Source organism: Glossina fuscipes, unplaced genomic scaffold, assembly GCF_014805625.2.
Source record: "Glossina fuscipes isolate IAEA_lab_2018 unplaced genomic scaffold, Yale_Gfus_2 90, whole genome shotgun sequence".
Lineage (NCBI taxonomy): Eukaryota > Metazoa > Arthropoda > Insecta > Diptera > Glossinidae > Glossina > Glossina fuscipes.
In genome coordinates this window covers 1,959,932-1,979,899 of record NW_023998444.1, presented here as the reverse complement: position 1 = coordinate 1,979,899, position 19,968 = coordinate 1,959,932, and the positions used below count along the sequence as shown (strand labels likewise).

General features: G+C 32.8%; 1 protein-coding gene across 2 annotated transcripts in view; it reads left to right on the top strand.

Moving 5' to 3' along the window:
- Positions 1–374: 374 nt before the first annotated feature.
- The window catches only part of LOC119638509, a 125,194-nt gene continuing 105,600 nt past the window's right edge, over positions 375–19,968 (top strand). The window contains exons 1-2 of one of the 2 annotated variants that reach the window (XM_038035326.1): positions 375–387; positions 14,938–16,407. In XM_038035326.1, the coding sequence (XP_037891254.1) occupies positions 15,222–16,407 (1,186 nt within the window). In that variant the 5' untranslated portion in view covers positions 375–387; positions 14,938–15,221. Of the gene's footprint in view, positions 388–12,469; positions 16,408–19,968 lie in introns of those variants that run through there. The other variant, XR_005247444.1, reaches the window with a different exon arrangement.

Below are 19,968 nucleotides of genomic sequence, written 5' to 3'. Positions count from 1 at the left end.
TGATTTTCTACACCTTTCAGTTGTAAAGAAACTATCGATCGCGTTGTACGGATACAGCGGAAGCGCTCATTGAATTCGTACATGAAAGTGAAATAAAATAATAATAACAACAAAAAAAAAAAAAAAAAAAAAATAGAACAAAACAAAAAATAAAAATATTAATTAAAAAGAAATTTACGATCTCGCTAAAAATAAACAAAAAAATATTAATGTAAGCATAAAATTAAATAAAATACAAATGAATGCTTTTAACGGTTGCAACAACAACAACAACAACAAAATATAAATAGAAATAAAGAACATATGAGGCGGAAAATATCTGTAAAAAATAACAATAAAATGATATTTTGGAAACGATAACAACAACAATAATGACACAAAGCAAATGTAAATGTCAAATGTCAAAATGTTTGAAATTTATGAACGCTTTCTATCTGTATGAGAGTTTTATGCAAAGTTCCCCCTTTTCCCTCATCCCCCGCCCATACAATTTCTTCCCTTTATCCGGCTTCATAAGAAAGCAAATAATTGAAAAACAAAAATATAATGAAAGAAAAGTTTTTTGACACAACGATATATAGAAACTCGTAAAAAAAAAAAAAAAAAAAAAAAAATATGAAAACAAAAGAAAAAATGATTTTGAAAGAAAAAAATATGAAATGAAAACAAAAACAATTTATTTTCGAGTGAAACTGTTTACACCTATATATGTGTGTGTATATCACACTTATTTTCTTTATTTGGGGCACTTATTCAACAAACGTTTAATGCAATAACGAGAAGAAAATTGATTGCGGATTGCGTCATAAATCATTTAATGAAAAATTGAAGGAAAAAATAAATTTGTTTCTATTTATTTATTTATTTATTTTTCTTTTTGTTCAAGCCATGTACAAATTAACTGACAAAATGTATCCCATAAAAATTCAAATGGAAGGCATTAAATATATTTGCCGCGATATAACAACACATATGCATGTGTTCATGTGTTTTTAAGTTAATCAATAAAATTCTTACATCCAAAAAGATAGATGTGTGTGAATGTTACGTTCATTTCCAATTTTCCAATTTTCTAACCCAGAGGCCATTTTCGGTTTGAAAAACTTTGGCGGATAGAAGGAAAGGGTGCACTCGTAACTTTAATATACGACTGTAGGTTTGTGTAAAAAATTGTGTGGCAAAGGTCACCAAAACTGGTACATAGATGAATTGGGATAGGTTTTGTAGAGTTCGGTTAGGAAGGTTCCACTTTAGTACTGTTGTCGAACTTACTATTTATAAAACCACTTGCATGCCTCTACTCTACTCTAATCTGTTTTACATTCCCCTATATCTACTATCCAACCATTGCATGGTGAACTTAGCTTCACCAGTTGGTCATAAAAAGAAATTAAAATGGTATCATGGGGTATAGTTGCTATCCCTAAACCAACTTTTCAAAATAAGGCGTGCTCGGAAAAGTGATGATTTAAAACATATTCAATAGCATTGGTCCTTGGGCCAAGAAGGCGTTGTGAAGTAAATTTCATCAAAATTAAAAAAAAAATACGCGGACGGACAGACAAACTTAGATCGCTTCACAAAATGAATCTGAATGAAAGGTGAGTCTATGTCAAGTCTTTCTAAATGTTGCCCAGAAGACAATGCACTGATAATATACCGTTGCACTACAAGTACTCCAGAGTATAATCAAACGGATAGTGGCGATATCTATATGTCGTCCAGTAAATAGTCTTGGTTCATGTGTTTTTTTGGTAGGGAAGTACTTACCTTAATTTTTTCACTGCATCGTTTGCTATTGGCAACACCGTGTTGGTGTTTTTTTTCTTTGACCAGCTACCACTATACGCATAGGCACGGTAGTGATCTCGATGGGGAGAAAGGAAAAATGAGAGTAGTGTTTGTGTGCACTCGAAAGTGATAGTCTGCTACGTTAGTTACGTTAATAGTTCACAGGCGCTGAGCCTGAGATTACCTTGATTAAGGAACAGAAGCTTATATCTGTTGTGATAATAATCACGATATATTCTTTGGATTAGATTAGCAAGAATTGATGTGAATGATAGGGCTACGAAGACGGCTTGACATTAATCGGCTCAATTATTATCTGAAACATTATCTTAATTACATCGATGGACTATAGAATTTGGTTGCACTATTCGTTGAATGAAGCGCCAATCAAAAAACAGAGCATAGGATGTGTAAGAAGTGAAAGCAATCCTTTCAAATTTTTGCTTTCATTAGCCAGCACTCTCTGACATTCTCGTTTAAACTAAGCTTACAGTATGTTATTGTCTACCTATACCTCCTAACTTATACTTATTACCTGACTATGCACAGATTGGCCATCCTGATCCGAAATCGTCGTGATTTTGCTTTCAATTGCGGTTAAAGCGACCAATCACTGTGTAGTATTAGTCGCTTCTCGCATTCCTTCGTAGCAAATTTGACTCGCATGAAACCCATCCAAATCTCCCAACAGATATCTATCAATCAAGAGTACCTTAAACCTTATAAAAAGAGACCGTTTCCTCTTAAAGTGATCTTTTTATTATACAAGCGCCAAGTTGACTCACAGGTAGCACACGTTGAAGTTAGATGTTAGCAAACCACCAATGTTGAAATTCACCTTAAATCGGTTTTTATTTTTGATGACCTAATTCCTCTTATAACAAAAAAAAAAAAAAAGAAAAAAAAACGGTATACTAAGACACAACCGCATCCATCAACACGCATCTGTCTTGCGGCAGAGCTTTAACGCTTCAAAATTATCTTGGACCCTTGAAATAATCTTATCACAAGCTCTAGGTCTACTCACAAATTCTTTCCTGTTACACACTAAAGTTTGATGTTAGCAAGCACACGCTACTAACTCATTTAGCTCAAATCGGTGAAATGAAAAACTTGGTGTTCTGCAGATTTCATCTTTGTTGATCTAATACCTCTTGTAACACAAACTATGTATAACCGCTGAACGATATGCAAGTTATTGCAGAAATATTGAAGTATTTTATAATCACTTAACATATTTGCAATAATTTTTGTACATAAAAGATTAACTGTTAATTTGAATTAATTTTAAATATGAAGTCTTCAAATTCATATTTAAATGCTACTTGATGTTCATTAATTAACATCCATTCATTGATTGCAAATTTTCTGAAAACGATTACTATACTTTATCTATGGAAAGATAATATAAATAAAATAAAAACAGGCAAAAACGTTATAGTCGGGCAAGGCCTGCCCTACGCAACCCCATTTAATGCAGTTATTCACCCGTTTTGGTGATATAATATATAAAAATTATACATTATTTTCAGGCAAAGATATACTTTCATGAAAGCGAGCGAAAATTTTATTATTTTGCAGTGTCTATCACAGAAACCTGGACTTGCTCTTCATCGTAACCCTCGGGGCCAAAAAATAGATCTACGTGATTCAAATTCGTTAAGATTGCCTTTTTTTGTCAATTACATCATAAATTATTAAAAATTGAATCTTTTTCTGAAGGGTGGACTTGGATGCAATTTGGTCCATTTAATTTTTATGTCAAATTAAGGCTTCATAAGGACTTAAGAGTCGCAGTTAGATCCTGTCAGCAAATAAAGATTTACATTTCCTGACAATCCCTATCAAAAACATCATAGCCAACTCTTAGCCATTACACTCATATCTAAATGTTCATGAAAATATTTCTCCGAACGGAGGCGGCCCAATCATAATCTTAACAATCCCCCCGACACTACCAGAGAATTGGCAGAAAACTTAGCAACAAGAACAAGTAGGAATGTTATAGTCGCGCAGCACTGACCATTACATTTTCAACACCACTTTGCTTAGTAGGTTTCATGAGCATCCTAATACGCGGTGATATCAAAAAAATAACACCTACATGGTTCAAGTTAAGGTAAGGTTAATTTCTTTCTCAACTTATTAACATAAACCAATTTTCACCATGAAATCTCGGCAAATACACCCTTTTAAGACATGAAGGTTCAGTTTTCTTAGAAACAGTCGTAAGGGAGGGGATTCAAAAACATGCCCATGTCGAACCAAGTTTTTCATATCAATTTGGAATATCGAAATGCTACTACTTACCCACTTTCAACGAGAAATCTTGAAAATTGCAAATTTCGTTCTTATAACGAGCTTTCAAAACGGGGCGTTAAGTGCGGTGCGATCGAAAAAGTGATCTGATCCGGACCATTTGACGTTCTTCCTTGCGAATATTACGACCTGTAGATTGACAGTAAATTTAGACTACCAGACAAACGAACGGACGAAAAGACTAACGTATTGGCGGACGGACTCAGGGACAGACTTACTTCGAATCATTTTCTGAATCGATGGGTATAACAAAAGGTGGTCCGTCTGATTGTTACATACTTCCGCACCTATTAATATACCCTGCATCATAAGTAATCCAGTGTATAAAAATAGAATAAAAAAAGAGTTCACAAAGATAAAGATTAAAATAAAAAATGTAAAAGATAACAAATTTTTGTGCAAATATTGAGTATTCAAACTATACGCTATCCGTTATCTGTCATTTCGTTGTCTATTAATCGATATTTATTATATACATGTTATATATATATTGTTTTCTGTTTCCAGTTCCTGGCTTATTAAAAACTCCTCCTTTACTCTACCAATATCTATTGTATTTGTGATACATTTGTTATTTCTAGTGTAATCGACAAAAAAAAAAAAAAAAAAAAAAAGCACCGAAAAAATTTTATTCAGAAATTATTGAAAAAAAAAAAAAAAAATTGAATATTAATTCAACGTCAAACATATTCAAGTGGCTTAATTTGATTTCATTTCATTTTCGTTGTTTATTTATTTATTTATTTGCAACAAAATTTTAATCTAACATAGCAAGAGTGAGTGTAATGTACTGAAAGCTTTTTATTTGATGGGAAATTTTTATGATTTATTTGTTCAAATAAACAAAATGAATATGAATTTGCTTTGAAAGCCTTCAATATGTATATTCATATCGTTTGAAAAATGTGTTAAAGTGGAAAATGCCTAAAACAGACAACAAAAGCAAAGCAAAGCAAAGAAAAAAAAAAAACAAATATTCCATTTGGAAAAAATTTTCAATAAATGACTGAAGATAAAAATAGATCAGTTTTTTAGAAAATGTGGTAAAAAATTTTGGTCGAATTAAAGTCATCGTAGAAAAATTGATTTTTTTTTTTTGTAACATTTTTTTGTATTTGCATTTAAGTTGACATCATCAGGCAAAGTTCAATGACGGTACGTCAATTTGTATAAAAGTTTATTTTTTATTTATTTATTTATATATTTTTTTTTTTTGTAGCATTCCAAAGTCCGAAAAATCAATTACGTGAATGATTGGCATAATCATCGTTAGGATTGGATGTTTTTTCTTGGAAAGTCTTTGTCGAATATGCAAATCTTTTATTTGCAAATTCTTTAAAAATGGTAGCCATCTATGTAGATATACTAGGAAAGAATTATTCGAAGCCCAATGCAGTAGAACCATCCTTTAAAGTAAAGCGATGCTAAGTCGAAGGTCAAATTAGTTTAGGTTATATGATCACAGATCGCAGTTTAGGTTGAAAATCATGATTGTATTGGCTTACATTAAAAAATATTAGGTTTATGTTAGCATAAGCCTAATTAAAAGAGCCTACGTTAAGTTTAATCAGATTTGACAAAACTTGTTATGTAGGGCTAAATAACGTTAAACTAAGCTGCACTTAACTTAGATTAGATTACTTTTATGTAGATTAAATCAGCTTTGACAAGACATAGTCGATTGATGTGAAGTGATATAAGATTGAATTAAGCCGCTGTTAGCTTAGCTTAGATTACTTTTGTGCAGATTAAGTCAGGTTAGACAAGGCCGGGCCGAGTTATATTAGGCTACTTAAAGGAAAATTAAACTGGATTTACATAAGATTAAATGAAACTGCTGCTAGCTTAGACTAGATTATTTTTGTGCTTTTATTAAACTTCATTAGGTTAAACTAAACTGCAGTTAGCTTAGGTTAGATTTTTTTTCTTTAGGTTAAATTGGAGTAGGCAAGGTCTGATCGAGTGATCAAGAGTGAGGAAAAGCAAAATTAAACTTATATCAGACTACTTTCAAGTAGGTTATGGAAGACTTTGTCGAGCTACATAAGGTTATATAAAGTTATGTTAGACCGCAATTAGCTTAGATTACATTAGCCTTGAAAAGATTAGAACAGATTTCTCAAGAGCTATATTAGGCTACGGCTAAGGTTCAATTAAACCACAGTTAATTTAGATTAGATTACTTTCGTTTAGGTTAAGTCAGATTAAGCAATGTTTGTTCGAGTTATGTGGCGTTATATAAGCTTAAATTAAGCTGGAATTAGCTTAGTTAAAATTGCTCGAATGCAGATTAGGTTAAACGTATATATTAATGTTAGACCGGGTTAGCTTTGTTTAGGTTGATCCACATTAGCTAAGATCTGATTGAGTTTTATGTAAGATTAAGGCAGACCGCATTCAGATATTATAAATTACTTTAGACTATGTTTGATTAGGCTACAAAAGTTTAATTTATGGTTCTATTAGATCGGAAAACTGCGAAGCGAATAAGTTTAGGTAAGCAGCAAGTGAGTTCATGAGCCTATTAACTTGGGGAAAATAAAATCACAGAGTGTAACTATTGTAACCTACATACCTGTAGGGGAAAGGTTATTAACGACCTTAATGACGTTTCGTTCCGTTAGCTCTTGGAATGTAAGCAACTTTAGCGAAAAGAAGAAAATTGTTTTCTTGTCATGTTAATGCAAACAACATCAACGGTATTCTTAACAGAATGTGCATTCTATGTGTTCTCTCAATGCATTAAAAAGAAGATAGAAGATCGTTATAGGAAGAAAAGAAAGAAGAGAAATATTAAGTTCGCTGAGTCTGCTTAAACAATAAGGTCCCATTATCCTAAATTAAAGTTCATGACCAGGATAGCATCCCTTGGAACGTTTAGATAATATAGTCTCTTGATCTCAGTGATAAATAGATCTAGTGCGTTGCAATGTCAAATCCTAGTGCGGTAGAGCAAACCCGGTCGTAGCTTCGCGAGTACGCACTCGGCAAAGGCAAACATTATTAAAATATTAATTCCCCCAGAAGCAACTGATCCCAAAAGTATTTTTTAGTGTTCTATATACACCTAAGGTCCAAGATTACATAACCAGAAATCATCTGATGGAAGAGTTTTCAAGATGTCAAGATAATCGCCAAAGTTGACATATTCAGCCGCTGCACTGATTAACATTTTTATGCATTCATTTGTTTTAAAATAAACATCCTTTCAAATAGCATTTAATACAAAGAAATTTTTAAACACTGTTATCAGCACTCATCCTATTACATATAAACGTCAAATAGAAATAGTTCAGTAACCTCAAAATTCTTTTATGCTAATAAAGCATTTAAAATGCGTGCCAAAAAAGAAGAAAACAAAAAACAAAAGATAAAATAAAAAATAAATTGCAAGAAAATTAAGAAAATTTCGAAATAAAAATAAAAATAAATAAAAAAGACACAACAAACCGAGAAATATGTACAAAATTACGTTGCATAGTAAAAAAAAAAAAAAAAAAAAGAAAAATTGTACATGAATGTGTTGAGGCATTTACAAGACTTGTCAGTGCAAAGGAAGATATATATGAAGCATACGATAACTTTGTATATATATATATATATATATATATATATATCTGTGTCAGATGTAAACGCGCGTATACAACAGCGTTGTGTGTACGAATTTTAATGTTTTCTATACGGTTTTTATGTAAAGTGTTTTGGTTTAAAAATAACATTACAAGCAGAGAAAATTGTTTTTAATTTTAACGTATGCATGCGAGCATGATGGGCACCCTCTCAGCTGCTTTGAATTTATCTTTAGGCGCGTAAAAGTTGTTTTTTTATTTTTATTTTTTTTATTTACTTATATTTAGCGCAATAGCAAACATACTGGATTCATAAGATTATTCAAAATTGCATATTTGGTTATGAAAAATTGCATTGATGAAGGGTAAGCATTACATCTGTTAAAGTCATCTCTTTAAGTCTAAAATGACTGACACAAAAAATCTAATATGGGTCTTATTTTGTGGTTAAAATAAGGGTGTGTAATTTTCGATATAGAGTGGATCCATATCCCACAATTACTTATGTGCCCATCTGCGGTGCTTTCTGATCATAAGCGTAATGCGAATATAAGGGTTATCAACATTTAGAGTTGCAATGGTTTCATTAAATGCAGGCGTCTTGATCAGTAGCTGATCTTAAAAAATTGAATGGTTACGCCTCCTGCAGATTTTGATCCAACTTGGAATTTTTTATAGTGTAGGTAGGCCCAATTTTTCCACTGAAAATTTCCACAAGATAAGTAAATATCTGCATCGGGTTTCCGATCAGAGTCAGCGCTAGTGTTAGTTTTAGTTCGTTCACTATTGTGAGAAGATCACGACCATTTCAAGACTTGAAGAATAGCTATCAACTGAGGGGGCACGTATCATAATCCTTTCCATCTAATTTCGAGCAACCGTACACCTTGGAATCGTTGGTGACAAGTAGAAGGAAATAAATGCACATAACATCTCATCATCAACATAGCGTCATACAACGCATAGATTTATTTATATAAAGTCCCTAATAAATACTTATGAACGTTACAAGCAAAAGCTTCAAGATCATATGTACACTTATTCTTCCGCGATAGATCTAATTGTGTTTATTTTTATTTTATTTATTTATTTTTTATATATGAACAATCATTGAGAGAATAATCCCAACATATGTGAGACGTTGAAGGTCACAAAATAGCATAGCAAGAGATAGGAAGTGACACCAGCCGCAAGAGTAGCCTTTTAAGTACCAAGGCAGTGCTAGTGGCTTCAAATCTCGGTGCTGTAGGTTTCACTTTGATCGCAGAGTACTCATACTCATCAAAGCATAACAACTACCGATTTAATACGCACACACTGGGCTGCAGCCACTTCCCCATGTCTCTTTCGTTTTTCTCTTTTCTTTGTGAAACTATCCGTGTTACACGAATAGGGGACTTTCCCTAGTGTGTGTGTACCTGATTTGAGCTTTACGCTACGACCAAGTACGATCGGACCGCATTGAAACGTGAACCTTCGAACACTACTTAATAGTCGCGACTCTTGTTCACTCGGGTAAAAGGCAGCCCCTTAGTACAGTTTACAACTTACTGAGAAATTGAATTGCCGAATCTTTCTGCGGCTTACCAAGCAGGTCAAGGCCTATCAAAATGATTTATAAAATCTACCCTTGTATCACAGAATTTAAAGCAGCTACGAGAGTTTACAAGTATTTGGTGATCATTTTAGGATTCTAGATACAGCAAAGCATCTCAAACCAATTCAAAGAAAGTGATGGGATACACAAGATCTTGAGCTAAACGCATAGAAAATTGGACGAGTGCCATACAGCTTTCACTTTCTAGTTGGGGCTGCCCAGCTAATACAACCTTATAACGCGAACCTATGTTGTAATAGTCATAAAAACGTATCAAAAGTTTATTTTCTCTTTAAACGATATCTCCGACAAGTGCTGCCAAGTCATGTAAAAACATGATGATATACTATTTGCCAAATATACGGAACGTTATTTCCGTTATAGATCTTCGTTCTATCTTGTCAGCTTGATTTTAGGTGGGTAAGTCCCTTTTCTAAGCTTGGCCTGTAAAATGCAATCAGAAATATGTGAGCCAAGTATTAATTTTCTATATAAGAATTCCTGGTTAAATGGACGGGTGCGTCTGATGGGTGTTCATTCTGTTTTTACCGCATATTTTGGTCTGTTGCAAATGACATGATAAACTTAATACGCCATTAATTTTCTAACTGATGGATGTAAGAATTGATTTTTCTTTTTTTTTTTTTTTACGGTAAAAGTAACTTTGATATATTTTTAAGAACTTCTTACCAAATTTATTTACTTCGTAGACTAGTTTAATCAGAAACATGGTATAAATAAAATATGTATATGTGTTGGAAACAAAAAAAAATAATACAAATTTTATAAATATATCTACGCATAAATAGCTTTATTTATAACTTTGTGTGGCCCACTATTTTACTGCCAAAGCAACTACAAAACAAAATGCCAAACTGAAGAGTCATTCAAAACAATAAAGAAAAAAAAATAAATAAATAAATACAACTTATGGCTCAACTAAAAGAAAAAAGTTTACAGCAGAAGAAAACTTAAAAAAAAGTAAATAAATAAAAAAAAGAAATAATGCTGCCCTAATGTAAATGAAATGCAAAAAAAAAACATACACATACATACATATGTTCGGCCTAAAATATATATAGTATATTAATATTTACGAATAGCTTGTGTAATATATTTGATGGGTAGAGAGGGCATCCAAGCCGTTTACTCATATCTCGTATAGTACATATTGTATATCGTATATTTTTGAACCATCAGTAGTTTGCATAAGATATTTGGACGGGGCATACGAGTCATTTGTTCGTATATTGTATCGTAAACATGTCGTGTATGGTGTATATTTGAATCACAAATAGTTTGTATAAGATATTTGATTGCTGGAGGGATGACTTATAAGTTATTTGCCCGTATTCCGCGTCGTATATGTTATATAGCGCATATATTTGAAATTTTATTTTCTATAAAATTTGGCAGCACTGTTTTTCCAAAAATACATAAACGCATCCATGCATGCATGCATTCCGTTAAACAAGGTCTAAACCTCAGTTCACTTTATCTGATTTTTGAACTTCACCCGAAAGAGGAAAGTTAAGATTCAACCCAAAAACCCATTCTGGAAACCCTAGGGTCTTTACTCGTTATGTTAGGAATAAGTTGAATTTTGTTCTGTCGAACGACCCCTTGAGATTGTGAAATTAACGCCGAAGGTTGGCCGTCAGGTGGAGGCATAAACACAAAACAATTTTTTTCTCTATCCACCTTCGAGTAAAGAATGTATTTTATAGAACCGCATCTAGGAATAGTTCTGGTGGCTTAATGACAAAAGCAGAAGACGTCTTCTATTCCAAACCCATGAAATGATTCCACTGAGTTTTTAAGTTATATTAATCCCAAGCAAAGATTTGAAATCGTAGTTGACGGTTTATTGAACCTTTTTTGAGAGGATAATCGTAAATGCCGCTGAAAGAGGAATGGCGGGACATATGGGCGACCACATAGACGGACGGTAACAGCGGTCTGATTGTTGCCCTTCATTAAAAATGCGCAAATCCTTTTAGGTTTCAAGTGAAAATTCCCATTAATTATAAGCTTTTAAAATATATTCTGCTTAGTTGATATAATGACACAGCAATTATGCGATACATGACGGCCTACATATTACCTTTCTCAAAGTCTAATAAGTAGAGCCATCTTAAACTCACTATAGTCGGTCACGGCTCATCTTTAAGGATTTTACACTGTTATATATAATATGACGAGTTTTCAAATTAATTCAAACTCAAAGGTATTATAGGAGAAGTGGCCGGGAAAGTGGTCTTACCCGAACCACTTTCAATCGCGTTCGTTCTTGAACCAAAACTGATCAGTGATCCAAATTTTTGAAAAAATTTCATAAATAGCTGCCTATGGGTTCAACAACAAGAAAACTAGTTGGAGAGAGGGACAGACATACTTAAATCAATTTAGAAAATGATAGTAAAAGGTGGGTGGGTCTAACCCAAGACCGTCCGGGTGCTTTATAAATCCGCAAAGGCTTAATATGCCCTGGTGGCACTGGTGGTACAGTGTATAAAAAAAGGCTAACTTTGCAGATTTGCGCTAAATCTTCGTTGATCGCAATGCATCAAAGAACATTTTAAGAACATTCTTCTTGAAAAAAGAAAATTCAATCAGAAGGACGGACGGACAGATATAGAAAATCCACACTGTCCATATTCATGTTTATCGATATAATGCTTAACCAGGATACTATATATTAATGCTTACACAATCACTGCAAACTCCGCGTAAATTACAATAACGACAACAACACACATATGCTAATGTTTGGCTTATAGTAGTTAACAAACATGTTAAACATGCTCGCGTACAAAACGCTGAAACTAGAAAAATATTTTCAATGTTCACAAAACGATATTAAGTGCAATAATAATGTTTTGTTTTTAGTTCGATTAGTAAATCTTATGTAAATACATTAATAATAATATGCCTGTATTTGCGCAATTTATTTATTTAGCTTGAAACAATATTTACACAGAGTTTTTCGAGTGTTATTAGCATTAGTAAACAAATTTATTTACTACTCACGTAGATAAAATGATTTTTTTATGAACTATAATTGGTTCAATAAAAATATATGTGAAATAATATAAAAAAAAAAGAAAACCAAAACTATATTAAATTAAATATTAATTTTTCTCATTCAATTAAATTTAATTGAATTGATATTAAATAGTGGCCAAAATAATTTGCTTATTGAAAACTTTTTAATTACTTGTAATTTTCAATCATCTCTTCTTCTCTTTTATGATTCAATTTAAAATGATACGCACATGTATGTGACGTAATCAACCAAAAAAAAAAAAAAAAAAATACTTGTCAACATAGTTTATTAATTAGTAAACAGATTGCGTTTGAAATTGTAATTGATTATCAAAGGGAAAGGATTTATTTACTATACATGGATGAGTGATTTTAATAAAATTAATTAACGTCAACTCAAAGCTACTCTCACTGTTATTCTCTCTCTCTCTCTCTCTCTCTCTCGTTCTCTCTCTCTCTCTCTCTCTCTCTCTCTCTCTCTTTCTCTCTGCACTACTCTGAGGCATAATCAATAAAAGTCTTATTTACTCTCAAGGTCATATCAATCATTTCATTTTAATTAAGATTTTTTTTCAATTTCCGATTCGATAAATTCGCTGATTTAATTTTAATTTCAATTTAAAATTTTTTTTAATGTTTTCTTACTATTGTCAAGTGAAGTTAGCCTAACGTATCTACAGGATGTTTTTATGTTTGCTAAAACTTGGGCTGGTTTCATGGTTGGTTCGGGTTTTTGCTAAGGTGAGTGCTCGCTCAGTCGGTGCAGGCAAAATACTTATCGATTGAGCAATGCACCTTCTAAGTTGCAGCCACCTCCCTACCTTTTTCCCTTTCTTCACGAATAGGAGAAACATACGCTGAAAACAAAAATCGTAACCTCACAAAATCCTATTGGATGTTCACTCTAGTGAGATTTTTACAATGGGAACTTGGTTTAGAGCTACACGGTAATTCTATTAGCTCCGTTGGGTTTCCTTCTTTTCTTTTTCAGTAAATAAATTGCTACCACTTGATCAGAATGTAATTAATTTCTTCAGAATGGCGAGAAATGAAGATCACATCTCTAGAACCATATCTCGGATCTCCAAGTCCCCCCTTTCCTGGCATTGTTACGAGTTAAACACATTGGCTATATAGCACCATATAATTAGCTGGGCATTTTTAAAAACCTTTTGCAAGGCCCTAAACCGTCGCCAGCACATGATGTTAGGCCTAGCGCCTAGATAACAAACGCAACAGCATAGTCAACTTCGACTAACCCTACAGTAAACTATACTTTGATCTCGGTCGTCATATAGCCGCAGATAGAGTGAATTTTTTGCTTTTAATATGATCAATCAATCAGAGGATGTCCGCTGTTCACTGTGGGGAAAGAGATACTCACTGCAGCTACAGACAGCACTTATTATAGCTTTGACCACGAACCTGTCGTAATTAAAAGGTTATCTCTATCTACGATCTGTAAAATTGAATCCGTACTATTCGGCTTGACAGTCGCCCTTCATTAATCTGTGTAAAGTTATATTTAAACATAATTAGCGCAGACATGAACCATTTGTTATATGTTGAAAGAGTTCTGTTAAAAGAAGACTGGAAAGGTTTTAAATCGAAATGTAGTTAAAATAGAACTTAACGAGAATTTTTTTAAAAACTATTATAATGAAAACGTGACCTTGTGCTCTTTTCATACTCCCGTAAAGAAATTCTCCGAGCAAAATTGAATATAAGCTGCACAAAATTAGAAAGGCTATTAATAGCAACTTCAAGCTGTGCTAGTTTCCTTTTTTTCGCAAACCATGGCTTAGCCACAGTAGCTAAGCAAACTTTCTCTTTTTCATCTCCATTTTTGGCACAGTACAAAAGCTTTTTCATATCAAGTTTTAATTGACATTGATAATATGAAGACATATTTTATTTATAATAATTTTTAAAAAATTCTCGGAAGGCTGCATTTTAACTATATTTTGAATTCAGTCCTTCTGAGACTTGGTTTAGCAGAATTTCGTATAAAAGAAAAGGGTTTGTGTCGTTGCTATTTACATTTAAATTTAGCTTCATACCCTTATTTTTTAATTACTACGACTACGTGGTTGCCATGCGTACGAATAGCTACGACCATAAATGGTTAAACCGCACTTAGATTTGCACTTACGAACACTGACTTGGTCGTCGCAACTCACCTAAGCAGTAGCTCAATATATAGTGATTGGCCGATCAGCAAAGATATAACACTTATCCTCCAAAGTTGGGACTTCAGTCTACTCTCCTTCTTTACTTCTGTCTCTCTTACCTTTACCATGTGCATGTATATGTACTTGTATGATGTATAGGAGACATTCCCTGAGAGATTGGTGATAAAAAAAAATAAAAATTAATTGCTAGGACTTCATAAGTGTTTTTCGTTCAAAAAAAAAAGTCGGATAATTTGCAAAAGTGATTAAAGATAGGGTTCTCCGATGAAATGATGGATTTTTAAAGATTTGAAGAATGAATAGAAAGCTGCGCCAAATTTCACAAACAGATTGCATTTAAGTCTATCTAGGGTAATGCTTCTTTATTTGTGTGATAAGTATAAGCACAAATCTCTGCCACTGGGTAAAGAATTGAATTTTCCAGTTGAAAATATGTATAAAGGAAAAAATAACTTGAAATTTGTTTTTCGCTGATTTAACGATAAACTCTTAACTGCACTGTCAATAGCGCATAAAAAAAAAGCAAAAATAAAAAACTTGCATAACTCTCATACGTAAAACTGAGAAAACAAACATCCATCATTGATAAGAATCAATCTAAACCTGAGACCGAAAAAAAAGCGTAAAGAATCATAAAAACGAGGAGAGAACAAAAACAGAAACAAAAAAAAAGAAGAAGAAGGAGAAGAAATAAAAGACAGCATAAAAATGTGCAGAAAACATTCTCTAGCAATTTGGTTATTTTGTTTGACATTTTTTGGTCTACAACATCAAGACAATCAAGTCAAACATACTGAAGCCAGCAAACAATACATAACAGCAAACAAAGCATTTTCAACTAAAATTCCAAAAATAACAACAACAACAACACCAACAGCAGCAACAATAAGAAGAACTAGTAGTAGTATCGCTAGCACAGCAGCATCAATTGGGACAACTAAACAAGTTATTGGAGATGTTTTGCAAATAGAAAATGAAGAATATGTTGAGTTAGCAGAAGACACAATAATACAATCGGAGAGTATTCCTGATTTAAACGACAATGAATATGATAACGATAATAATGATCATCATGATACTAACGCTTTAACCATATACCATTTACGAAATCAAATGAATGATGTACAAAAGAGAAACGCTATAAAAAGAAAATATTTACTACAAGAGCTATTGAGGCAACATGAGCAGACATTTAAAGAGACACAGCAAATTTATAACGATACCGGTGGTGGTAGCGATACTGATGATGATGATGATGATGATGATGATGATGATGATGATAACGATGATAGTGATGATGATGGTGCGAGTGCTGGTAATGAAGGGAAATCTATATTATTACCCATCAATAGCAAGTCATTGTTAAAATACAGTAAACATAAGAAAAATGTTGGCGACACATTGGCTTTTGATTTTAAACAAAACGTGCACCGTCTATTCAACAATACTAAAAGTAATGACAATCGTAGTCATAAAGAACTGCACGTCAACAACACTTTAGCATCATTGTTACCAGTTACGATTATAGGAGGTAAAGAACGGGCGTTTACGGCGCCCATTGCTACTACTACTACTGCTACAACTACGGCAGCAAGAAGTGCTAGCACTTATAGTCATAGTGCCTCTAAACCAACGACGACGTCATCATCATCTACTACATCTTCATTTAATTCAACTGATTGGCTGCATATTTTTAAGCATTCCACTCCTTTGGGTCGACGTCATATCGTGCCAGAAAAATTGCAATATACTAAAGAGATTACGATTAAACAAGGACGACTTATAGGTATCAGACGTACATTTCACGGCAGCACCGGTCTACGTGATGTGGATCAATATCTAGGTTTACCGTACGCTGAGTCACCAATAGGCAGTCGCCGTTTCATGCCGCCAGGTAAGAAGAAATATACATAACTAATACCTATCATGTACCTTTTATCGGCATCTCAATATATGTCGTTTTATTTCTCCTACGTATGTGCAATATTAAATGTCAGAGAGGTCAAGTATACGTCCCGTTACATATTTTACTGCTATTGAGTTCTTTTTACTTATTTGCTTCAATGCTTGCAACGTGGAAGTCACAAAGGTTAAAAGAAAAAAAAAAAAAAAAAAGCAAAGCAAAGGAAAAAACAAAATAAATAAATAAAAGGCAAACTAAAAAGTGTAACCAAGTGAAATAAGAAATAAGAAAGCCACTCTACCTCTAGAAGACTGCTTGCACGTACATTTTATATTTGCAAGAGAAATAAATAAACAAAACGTTTTCCTTTGATTTTGTTGTGATTCCAAAGCCAGATATACAAACACAATGCAATTATTAACCCTTTCTTTCTCCATTTTCAAATAAGTGAACTAAAAGAAACGGCATAAAACAGTTAAATTCTGCATCTGTGTTAGTTAGTGAAAATTAATTAAATTACGAGAATAATTCGAACAAAATATCTAAGATATGGCAATCCTATGACTGAAATCTTGAATTCTTGTTGTACCCTAGAACCTAAGTGAAAACACTATAGCGGGACCTGATCCATCATTAGGTACCCTACCCTATCCTACATTTATTGATTTAATTACTTTTCAAAATAAGATGCTATGTGGGAAAGTGATCGGGAAGACGTGCCGATCCGAAGTATTATCAGTAGCTTTCACTCTTGGTCCAAACGCTACCGGTGTGCCAACTATTATCTAAGCATATGAAAAATTGAACAAATGAAAATAAGATGGACAGACGGTCAGACGAGCTTAGCAGAATCATATGATGAATTGATCAGCATAATAACGTGTGTGCTCCAATCATATCCTTCTGGATGTTGCATACATTCACACAAACTTCATTAATTTGATTTTTTATTACAACGTACAATTGAGTTATTAAGTTATGCTACGGCTATATAGGAGGGGTTTCAAAATGTCGGTCCATCAGATCGAAATTTTCCTCATATACGGTAACACTATTGCTTAGCGACTTTTATCAAAATATTTAAAAAATTTTCAAACTTTTTTCCCTGTACCATTATTTGATAAATCAGCGTTGTGTTGGGAGTGGTCATAAAAAGGGTGCGATCCATCCCATTTTCAATAAGGCTCCTCCATGGGCTCTTACAAGTTAGTGTACAAAGTTTTAATAATATATTACAAAACTCGCCACCTGTGGGTTGAATACAAAAATATATGGGCAGAAGTCAGGCGGGCAGATATCCACTCGGGCAAAGATTCTGAGTTGATCGGTATGATAAAAGATGAATTTATCTTAGGCTCTTCTAAATGTTGCATACATCGGAGCCAGCTTAATATACCATATGCCAATATAGTGTATTGCATTATTGCTATACTTTGCAGCACTAAAAAAAGTAGGATAAGCACTAGTATATGGAGGTGTATATTATTTCACAAAATTAAAATCTCTCATGCGTTAATTATTTCACTTAAAATAACGCACAAGACAATGTAAGGATGATATATATTTATAAGATGGGACATATCGCTAGCGACATTTCATTAAAAAAGTCTGAAGCTATTATTATACAAGCATCAGGTAGAAAGGGAGTTCGTTAAAAATTAAAAGATTGTTACCTAATCTAATTTCAAAACTCAAAATAATCATAAGCATTTTCTACTATTGCAAAACTCGGTGCACGTTTTGCTTTAAACAGAAATTTCGAACAACAGTATAGACTTTGGCAAATGTTTACGGTTAAGCAATGGCATCATAGCTACAGATTTTCTAATTTTTCGATACTAACTGCAAATTTCAATATTAAATGCATGGAATTCCTTTGGTTTCCTAAATTTCTCTTTTCTATTGTTTCTACTGTGTTGGAGGGCTTTTTCTTTCCTTTTGAAAAAAATTTATTCCAGGGAAAATTGTACCTCACGCATTACGTTTTATTTACATTTCCATACATGCTCGATACCTATACTTTCTGCTCTTTGCCTTTTATGATTCACATGTCCCCTTTGCCAAGCAAGGAAAGAATTTGATTGACTTTTCTCTTTTCCATGAAATCTGTCGATTTGATGATACGATGTATAAAAAAATCTATGATATTGTTGTTCGATCAACTATAACGTCTCTATCGTGCCTATTATAGAATTTATTAAAAGAAATATTTTCTATATTCAGACTTGGTTTCATTTATCCTTACCTGACGACAATTACATGTATATATTATATTGTCAGACCGATAAACAAACGGAGAAGTAACCCCTTTGTTATGTTTCAGTTTATAAGGCAAACTTGTTATCAATTCCTAAATTTTGGCTGACTTGGCTAATAATAACAAAATATGCATGTAATTGTTTCTGGGCGACAATAAACCAAACAAATTTTTAATGTGTGTATTCATTGCATTCATGCATTATGCTTTTGAGACAAATATAAATTGTATAAGTTAAAGTTGTTTTCGGAGAAATTTTTCATTTAAATATGAACTTGAATTTTAATTTGAATTTGTGTTTTCAAAAGCATGCTGGTCAAGGATTCATGTTGTGTTATTCTGATGTCATATCATAGTCGACAAATAAACTTTCCTTTCTTTTAACCTGCAGAACTTATAGTGTAGTGGTATATTAAGTTTGAGCTGATGTTTGCCGAACCATTCTTTACTTTTTTTTTTTTTTCAATTCAAACATTCTGAATTGATCGAAACGTGTCTGTTCGTTTGTCCGCCTCTCTCTCTTTTGATTTCTTTCAGAATGACCTTCAGAATAAGTCAAAGTTTGTCTATCCGTGTCTCCGTCTTGTTTTCTTGTGCTTAACTTACAGGTCGCAATTTGTCAATTGCTTTGACAAAATTTCATACATCGACATGTTTTGGCCCAAGGACGCATGCTATTGAAAATTAATCGGTTTGAATCATTCTTTTGACCACTCCTCCTATAAAGGCTTATTTTAAAATATCATATGTGTCACCCCATTTGAAGGAATTCAGATGAAGTTAGTGTGGCTATAAAAGTCCGGAATAATGGTTTCTGTTTATACTTTTTTGTAAGCTTTGTTAAAACTCCACTTAACATAACTTTGCTTACAGCTTAATAAACCTCTTTCAAATTTCTTTTTTATGGACTACTGGTTAAATTTAGATTTAACTTTATGCAAATAATTTGTTTTCAATTATATCATAATAAAATGTAACAACCAACATTACATATCTTACTTTGCATTACGAATTTCTACGAGGTCTTATAATCCACTATTACTTTATGCTATTATATATCCTAGTATTATATATACTATAATAACACATTCTTTCTTAAACGTAACTTATATCGTAATCTGATATAAGTTTTAATAATCTGACATAACTTTTAAAAAGAATGCTAAGAATTTAAATAAGCTACCTATAAGCTTTAATCTTCTTAAACATATCGAAATCTATCGCAACCCGTGAATTGTTACCTATAAGTTATAGCTTCCTAAGCGACATTAAAATCTTCTCATATCTGTAGACTA